This window comes from Arachis ipaensis, chromosome B04 (assembly GCF_000816755.2).
Source record: "Arachis ipaensis cultivar K30076 chromosome B04, Araip1.1, whole genome shotgun sequence".
In the NCBI taxonomy this organism is placed as follows: Eukaryota; Viridiplantae; Streptophyta; class Magnoliopsida; order Fabales; family Fabaceae; genus Arachis; species Arachis ipaensis.
In genome coordinates, this window is record NC_029788.2 from 133,200,055 (window position 1) to 133,209,167 (window position 9,113).

Below are 9,113 nucleotides of genomic sequence, written 5' to 3' on the forward strand. Positions count from 1 at the left end.
TCTTTTGCTTTTACTCAAAGAACTGCATCAGTTCCATGAATGCTTGTTTGTTGTATTTAAGGCGATACAAGGGTCCATTAAATCTGTACAAATAACACCATTGATGGGTTGCAATTTTTATCGTTAACCACCCATGCACAAAATGCACTCGTCAAACAAATACTTGGATTTTTTAAATCCAATCAAATATGATATGTTTGTTATCATCAAGACTAAATAAAATTATTTTCTATAATTCAATATTGAATTATGAGAAATTTAAAGTTGTCGATATGTTTTATTTTTATCTTATTTTTTAAATTAATACGAGTCAATTTTTTTAATAATAGAAAATTTTATTCTCTAATTTTTTAGAGTAATTGTTAGTCATAATTCGTAAGTTATTATATATACAAAACGATATTTAAAATTTCAACACTTATTTAAACAAATAAATAAGACGAACACTCAATCAACCTAATTATATATATGACACAATGTATTGTAAATAAATTAATAAGTGATATTCAATACACTTAGTTCACATGTTTGCACCTCATTTTTCTCTTTACTACTGGACAACTCACAACCAGAACATAGTATTAAGAATAAAAATTTATTTCATTTGAGTTTTTTCTTGATTATGGCCTTAATTCTTTAGAGTACGACTCCAACTAAATGTGTATTATTAATTCTCATTGTTAAGAAGTTTGATAATGATAATTTTATATATGGAGGCATCTTGCATAGCTCACAAATCACAACATTAGCTATGAAATATCATCTTGATACTTTCAATGTTTCTCTGTGTTGTTTTTGTTATTAAATTAAAAAATGATGCGACTTAAAAAAATTGATGCAACACTATAAACATCCATTGTTTTTAGATACACTTTAAGAAACTGCTGTATGCAAAAAATAGAAATAAAAAAGATCTCGCATTCAGTATCTGCTTTGTTATTTCTATGACTACTATGCATTTATTTTTCAAAATTTGGACTAAAATATTTTCTTATTTTTCTGTCACCTTTCGTGTTTAAACTTTAAAGTTAAAAAATGGCAATTGAAATTGGTAAAAAATACTAACTTTGTTGCATTTTTCCTTGCTATTACTATTGTTTTCTTTTAGCCTTTTAGGCGTCGTTCCTTTAAGATATGTGCTCAATTTATGGGCAGGCCCGGGAATTAGATTCTTTATCGCAGCAATCTCTTTCTTGGCCCAAAACTTGAAAGATGAGAGGGAGCTGATAAAAATGATAAAATGAAACCAAAAACTCATCAGACCCACCAAAAAAACATAGAGCTCACAAATGAGAGGGTCTTGACCCAAAAAAAAAATAGATCTCACAAACGAGACTGTCTTGACCAAAAAAAAAAACAGAGCTCACAAACGAGTGTGTGAACTGTGAAGTGATGAGTGGTGAGTTCCAGAGAGTTGAAACTTGAAACCCCTAAAAAACCCTCTTCCACCTCCTCCATTTGTATATTGCTTCTACTTCAAATCACTGCACTCACTCACTCGCCCTATACATCAAATCACAGTCGAAAAGGGAAAACAAAGAAGCGAAAACGATGTCGCTGCGAGTGCTGAACCCTAACGCCGAAGTGCTGAACAAATCTGCGGCACTTCACATGAACATCAATGCCGCTAAGGGTTTGCAAGATGTCCTCAAGACCAACCTCGGCCCCAAAGGAACCATTAAAATGTATACACTTCTTCTTCTCTATTTCTTCTGTTCCTTTTTCTTCTCTCATTTTCATTCTGTTCCGTCATTCGTTCGTTTTCAGGCTCGTTGGTGGCGCCGGAGATATTAAACTCACCAAAGATGGCAACACTCTCCTCAAAGAGATGGTTACCTTCTTTTTTCTTTTCATTTCTTTTGTTTCGTTAACTGTTTTAGTGTTCTGATCTGTCTATACACGTTTGAGTACCTTAGCTTATTTAAGTTCAGATTAGCTCACAATAGAAAGCTTTTCGGTGCAACTTTTATAGATTCCATTTATCTTTCCTTATATTTTTATTTGCCAGAACACTGATGATGTTTGATTTGCTGTTGTGGGTGCAGCAAATCCAGAACCCAACTGCTATAATGATTGCTAGGACGGCAGTTGCTCAGGATGATATTAGTGGAGATGGCACCACTTCCACTGTCATCTTCATTGGTGAACTTATGAAGCAATCCGAGCGTTACATTGATGAAGGTTAATCAGTTTTCTGATACTCTGATGCTTGTAATTTTACTCCCAAATGGCAATGAAGTTTTGGTTGCACACCTGGTAACTTATTGTGTGTTTGTAATGAAGCACAGTGGATTTAGCTCTTCTAACTATTGTGGTGAATTTTAAAGGGAAAGATATTAGATCTCAATAGTTTAATTGAAAATGAAAAATCATTGTTTAGATTATTTGAAACGATTTGTGGTGCTGACATTTATATCTTGCATAATTTCAAACTATTAGTTTTCTTGTCAACGGCTGAGATCATTCACTTTTTCACTTATCTTTTGAAGTGCACTTCAAACATTTGAGGAAATCAAATCCACTACAGTTTTTGAAGTACTTTAGCTTGTACTGCACCTGAACAATGTGGTTTAACAATTATTCAAGGCCTTCTCTTTCAATAAGAAAAAGATAGTTCACTACGGGCAAGGTGATATTAAATGTAATCATATACGGTATCCAATAAATAAATGTAATCATATACTATAAAAGGTTTAGTGGCAAAGAGATGTCCTTTAAAATGTGTGTGGAAGTACCTAATTATTTCATTTCCCCCATCACTCCTTACAGCATGATTAAGATGACTATTTGCATCTTCTAGGTATGCATCCACGCGTGTTGGTTGATGGTTTTGAGATTGCTAAAAAAGCAACCCTGCAGTTCCTTGAGAAGTTTAAGACTCCTGTTGTGATGGGTGATGAGCCTGACAAAGAGATTCTCAAGATGGTAGCAAGAACAACAGTAAGGACAAAGGTAAACCATAATTTGTCTTATCTTTGTTTTAAGATGACATTTGGTCATATTACAGAGCAAATAAACAATAAAATACTTTTCATTCTCAACATAACAGTTATATATATATATATATATTTTTTTTAATTAATTTCTGTAATGTTTGCAGCTTTACGAGTCACTTGCAGATAAATTGACTGATATAATTGTGAATGCGGTGAGTGCACTTTGAGTTGTTAACATTTTCAATCCTTGTTTATAAATTAAATATGATGCATTTTAGTTTATTTATTTTGCTTGGTCATTTGAATAAGCAGATTTTGAGTCTCACTGGGCCTCCTACAATTGAGTGTTTAGTGAATTTTGGTTTTACAATGATAGGTTCTGTGCATTAGGAAGCCTGAGGAAGCAATTGATCTTTTTATGGTGGAGATCATGCACATGCGGCACAAATTTGATGTTGACACACGCTTGGTATGCATGCATGCTAACTATCATTGATTATATTTGTTATGCTTCATTTGTAACATTGCCCTTTAGGTGCTAATTTTACCTTTGCAGTTCATCAGATCAATATTTCTTGCAATCAATCAGTTGATTAAATGGTTTTTATTTTTATAGGTTGAGGGTCTTGTCCTTGATCATGGTTCTAGGCATCCTGATATGAAGCGACGTGCAGAGAATTGCTACATATTGACTTGCAACGTGTCTTTGGAGTATGAAAAAAGGTAATCAAGTGAAATTGATATTAGTGATTATGATTTATCAAATTGTGTTTCGCCAAACTTACATGCTTATGCCCACCTTCATATAATGAGTTTTTCCTCTACAGTGAGATAAATGCAGGCTTTTTCTACTCAAATGCGGAACAGAGGGAAGCAATGGTTGCAGCTGAAAGGCGTTCTGTTGATGAGAGAGTTAAAAAAATCATTGAACTGAAAAATAAGGTAGATATGTAGAAGGGACTTTCTCATATATGTTGGTACCTATAGTTTACTTTGTAGCCACAAATTTTTGTCTCTGCTGTAATGGCATTAACTTTAATTCCATGATTCTGCTCTTCTCAAATTGACCCCATACTTCTGTATGCAGGTTTGTTCCGGTAATGATAGCAATTTTGTTGTGATCAATCAAAAAGGAATTGATCCCCCATCACTTGATATGCTTGCAAGGGAAGGAGTAAGTAAAAAATTATTATCTCCAAATTTTTTCTCCATTTATTTTAAATTTTACCAATATTGTGAACATAGCTCTTTTCCCTCTTCTTTTAATTCTTTACTGTTTTTTTAAAAACCTTGTGTATTCTGTCTGCTGATTGATTAATCTTTTACTCTAGATAATTGCCCTTCGGAGAGCAAAGAGGAGAAACATGGAAAGATTGGTTTTGGCCTGTGGAGGAGAAGCTGTAAACTCTGTAGATGATTTGACTCCAGAATGTTTGGGTTGGGCAGGGTTGGTATACGAACACGTTCTTGGTGAAGAGAAATATACATTTGTGGAAAATGTGAAGAATCCTTCTTCCTGCACAATCTTGATTAAAGGTACACTATCTATGGCTCCTTGATTTTAAACGAGTTTGTTTTGCATCTTTTTTGTTCATCTTTCTAGCATTTTGTTGATTTGGTTCTGCTGGTGGATTTAAGATGAGATAATATGGAATAATGTTGTACTTGTACAGGTCCTAATGACCATACAATAGCTCAAATTAAAGATGCTGTTCGTGATGGTTTGAGGGCAGTCAAGAACACCATTGAAGATGAATCTGTTGTTTTGGTAAGATTCATTCCCCGCTTAAATCTGTTATTTTGATTCCTGCTCTTGTATATTATAATATTATAACCCCCTCATGTATGCTTGAGTTGGATCTAAGGGGAAATGAATATGATTTTACGATATCTTGGGCAAAAGTGTTTTTTATTTGCCAGTCATTGATTGAATAGTTCTGAGAGTTTTATTGTTGCTTTTAAATATTTGTGATTGAATCCAATTGTTTGGAGTAGTTAATGAACGGAATGAAAGATTTATAGCTAAATTCATGTTGATAAAAGGAATTATGCTTCTACCTTTTTATAGTAGTATTTCATAGAATTCATACCTCCTACAACACAACTATGATTTGCCAGTTCGTGGTTATGATTTTTATGATAGGCTTGACATGTATTTACTTGTCATCTTCAGGGTGCTGGTGCATTTGAAGTTGCTGCTAGGCAATATCTGATTAATGAAGTTAAGAAAACAGTCCAAGGGGTAATACAAAATCTCATGTCTTCCAATTATGTACTGTTCTTCAATTATCACTTGCATATTCTGATGGTGATGCTTATCAACTCAAAACAGCGAGCCCAACTTGGTGTCGAGGCTTTTGCTGATGCACTTCTTGTTGTGCCGAAGACGCTCGCAGAGAACTCCGGACTTGATACTCAAGATGTGATTATTGCCCTCACGGTATGCCTTCCGCTGCTTTTTCACGCTTGTCTTCACCTGAATGTTATTTTTTTAATATTTATTCTGTAGGAGCGAGATTTGTATTATTGTTGTACATGTTGACTGCTGTTTCAGGGAGAGCATGACAGAGGGAATGTTGTGGGATTGAGCCAGAACACCGGAGAACCTATTGATCCTCAAATGGAGGGTATTTTTGACAACTACTCTGTGAAGCGCCAAATCATAAACTCAGGGTATGTTTGAACTTTGCTATTGCTCATTCTTTGGATTAAGATATAATGCATCTATTATATCCTATTTTATATTTTCAGAATGGGCAACCATCTAAAATGTTCTTTATGTTTGCACCAGTTTGTTTACAATTAAATTTGATCAAGTAAATGTCTTTTGCAGGCCTGTAATAGCATCGCAGTTGCTATTGGTGGATGAAGTAATTCGTGCTGGACGGAACATGCGGAAGCCAACTTAGATTTCTTTCTCACCTGAAGCTTCTCTTTCGAATTTGGTTGTTATTTTCCTGAGGTGACAACAGCTATCGTTCGGATTGTTTTGACTCCTTCCGCTCCAATTTTAACTTGAAAATGAACCTATATTTTGTTTTGATTTGGTTGTCTTTTTTTCCCTAAGATTTTGTAAAATATAAGATTCTATTGTCACTAAATGTTGGATCTCTTAAAATCTGTAAGCATAGTTTTTTATTTTATTTAGTGGAAGTGAATTTCACTTACAAAAGTAGCTTTGGTTTCTGGGGTTTTTGTCATTTTCATTTTGGTCTTACAGTTCACATTGCTCAAGCTACGACATTTTGTTCCAAAATGGCAATAATCTCGTGTTTCTATAATACAAAGCATTCCAATCCAACTATCCAAGTACTAGAAAATCCCAATCGGCTTCCAATACAGAGAAACTAGTTTAACATGTGTTTAATGTAAAAACATAAAAAACAAGAAAGCCAATTTGTTTCGGCTAAACGATGAGTCATGAGACAACAGCTCTGTCTGGATTATTCAAGCCACGGAGTGCAATAAATGCATTGGAAAGCTTTAAACAAAGGAATCAAGACTAAAACTCAATATATCTATTTCCCCTCAAATAACCTCTCAAGTCCTGACTTCAATTCCTTCGACTACTAGAATATTTCATGCGCAAGAATCATCAAACATTTTGGAAGTTCTTTCATTCTTGTTCTAACTGAATCCAAATTTCTGGAAAGTTTACAAATACAACGATGGTTCGAATGCACCAGCTTAATTGAGCATATGACAATCTTTGGCACTCGCATCAGCATTTAACTAGGCTAGACTCTAGCAGTGCTCTCCCCACCATGTTGTAGCATGTAGTCTTTCTTCATTTCCTCCAGAACTGTATCATTAGTGCTGTGAAAAATAGAACACAAAGAAAAGGGTCCATCACTACATTTACGACACTAGAATCTAAATACAAGTTGATGATAGTGCCACAGGAAAGAGCCAATGACAAATCAAATATGCAGGAGGAATGAGTATTGCTTGTGTTTAGAACTAAACAAAAAATAATGCTTATATCTCTATTCGGGCACCCGACCAACTGCGTGTGATGTATATCGAAGAAACACATCATTCTAAACCATAAAAGTAACAGTTCCAAAAACACCTAACCAATAAGTTGCTAAGAACTCTCAACTTTGGGCAACTAATGCAAAACGGAGTGTGCGATTCAGGCAGTAGGGAACTTGATTACATATACTTCTAAACCATAAAAGGTGTTCAATATTAATGGAAAGGTGAGCTTGAAAAATAACATTTTTAACCTTAATGTTAATAACCTTATGTAGTTAGTTTTCCTTCATGAGCCTTGGAGGTGAAAGGTCCACTTCCACTGTTCGTAACTGAGTTACAAACATTCTTAAACTTTGCATATCTTGTCTGAACAACGGAATAACTAGATGGAAGATGCAAAACAAGTTAAGAAATATCCAGAATCCGAATCATATAACTAAATGGCTTTCCTTGACATTAGAATTAGATACGCAAATATAACAAAACAACAACAACATCCACACAACACTTTATCGAGAGAGAGAGAGAGAGAGAGTTACAATTGATGAAGACAATCATTCAATTCTTTAGCTTGCTTCCGACACTGCCAAACGACAGAGATGGTTTTTCCCGAGCAACTGCAAATTGATTATGAAAAAATTAGGGCTTGGAAAAAATATGCATTAGACCTTCTTCCACTTTCTTCTTGACATGATTCTCTCGCGCCTCTTGTACGTACCCCATTCAGATTCCTCCTCTTCTTCTTCGTCAAATCGCAGTAGCAATCCCTCAAACTCGAAGAAGAAAACGACCGAGCACCTAGCTAGCTGCATAGCTCTCTCCTGCTCCCAAACGGGGTGGCCCAAATAGTTTAAGTTTGAGGCCCACTATGGCCCAAAATAAAAAAGCCCAAAATGTGAAGAGCCCAACAACTACCTACCCTGTGCTGGCTTGCTTTTTGGTAGAGCGGTAGGTACTAGCTTCACTACATTGAAGTCACACGTGCTTTTATATAGGTTTGTAATGATCGAAGAAGAAACTGAAGGGAAGGGATCATGTCGGAAGAAGCTGTAGTAATGGAGAACAAGCAGGTTATATTCAAAGGCTACATAGATGGAGTTCCTCACGAAACCGACATGGAATTCAAGGTCTCCAAAATAGACCTCAGTAAGGTTCAGGGATCAGGATCAGGATCCATCATCGTCAAGAATCTTTATCTCTCTTGCGATCCTTACATGCGCGGTCGCATGCGTGATTTCCGTGAATCTTATATTCCCCCCTTTGTTCCTGGCCAGGTGAATCAGCAAGAGCAAACTATATATATATATATGATTTGATTTTTCTTTTTCTTATCTGGTTCAGTGAGTATAGTATGAGTAGGAGCATACGACACGTGTAGGCAACAAAAAATAATAGGAATTATTTACAGGATTATTGTTGTTACTATTATATAACAACTAACAAGAATAGCATGTGTATTTTGATGATGAAGGCGCTTGAAGGATTCGGTGTATGTAAAGTTATACACTCTGATAATCCGAATTTCAAGCCTGGGGATTACATTTCTGGATTTACGGGCTGGGAGGAGTATAGTTTGATCCAAAAAACTGATCAGTTGAGAAAAGTCCAACCAGATGATCACATTCCTCTCTCCTTCCATGTCGGTCTTCTTGGTATTGTCACACTTTATCTGCTTCACATTATTTATTTCTTTCTAGTGTCTTTATCTTAAGAGAAAATGACAAATAGGTCCCTCACCTCCTTTTGTTCCACAACATTTTTGTTACTGACCATTGAAAAATATTTTTAAGTTCTAACCTTCACAAAATTTGGACGGATCCTAAACCCTGACGGAGGCATTTAGACAGATCAGTCTTTGACGGAGGCATTTGCACAAAGGGACTGATCCATCCAAGTTTTATGAAAGTCAGGACTTAAAAGTATTTTTCAATGGTTCAGGACAAAAATATCCGTAGAACAAAAGGTCATGACCTATTTGTCCTTTTCTCTTATCTTAATTGGATGCTTTCTCTTCTCTTCTCTATAGGACTATTGTTGAGGTTCCTGTTTCAAAACTGTAGTTAGGGAATAAAATTGTTGAGGAACTGGCTTCCTTTTAGTTCTGAAACCACCTTGTATATCATCTGGCTATAGTATACTGGAGTTGTGTTTTTCCTTCATTCTGATTTATTTATGGCAATGAAATTAAAATTTGCAGGA

The 9,113-nt window shown here is 35.3% G+C and overlaps 3 protein-coding genes across 3 annotated transcripts in view; 2 read left to right on the plus strand and 1 right to left on the minus strand.

The window, feature by feature from the left end:
• Positions 1,377-6,103, plus strand: LOC107635743 (T-complex protein 1 subunit zeta 1). Its single transcript, XM_016339302.2, has 15 exons — positions 1,377-1,685; positions 1,768-1,831; positions 2,046-2,181; positions 2,801-2,952; positions 3,101-3,148; positions 3,313-3,405; positions 3,553-3,659; positions 3,764-3,878; positions 4,024-4,110; positions 4,268-4,472; positions 4,610-4,704; positions 5,110-5,178; positions 5,269-5,376; positions 5,491-5,609; positions 5,770-6,103. The coding sequence occupies exons 1-15, from the start codon at positions 1,552-1,554 to the stop codon at positions 5,843-5,845; spliced, it is 1,608 nt and encodes a 535-aa protein (XP_016194788.1). The 5' UTR covers positions 1,377-1,551; the 3' UTR covers positions 5,846-6,103.
• Positions 6,419-7,783, minus strand: LOC107635745. Its single transcript, XM_016339304.2, is given in 3 exon segments — positions 6,419-6,752; positions 7,454-7,532; positions 7,535-7,783. Coding segments are annotated over 3 exon segments (261 nt in total). The 5' UTR covers positions 7,638-7,783; the 3' UTR covers positions 6,419-6,673.
• The window catches only part of LOC107635744 (2-alkenal reductase (NADP(+)-dependent)), a gene marked incomplete in the record, with an annotated part of 2,656 nt that continues 1,360 nt past the window's right edge, over positions 7,818-9,113 (plus strand). Inside the window, 2 exon segments of the mRNA XM_016339303.2 lie at positions 7,818-8,188; positions 8,386-8,566. Of these exon segments, the coding sequence (XP_016194789.1) occupies positions 7,949-8,188; positions 8,386-8,566 (421 nt within the window).

Excerpts from the sequence above, each read along its gene's own strand:
- LOC107635743 (XM_016339302.2), top strand. The coding sequence starts at position 1,552 with ATGTCGCTGCGAGTGCTGAACCCTAACGCCGAAGTGCTGAACAAATCT. Across the intron at positions 3,406-3,552 it reads TTGATGTTGACACACGCTTG|GTTGAGGGTCTTGTCCTTGA; the intron begins GTATGCATGCAT and ends TTATTTTTATAG. Across the intron at positions 5,610-5,769 it reads CGCCAAATCATAAACTCAGG|GCCTGTAATAGCATCGCAGT; the intron begins GTATGTTTGAAC and ends TGTCTTTTGCAG.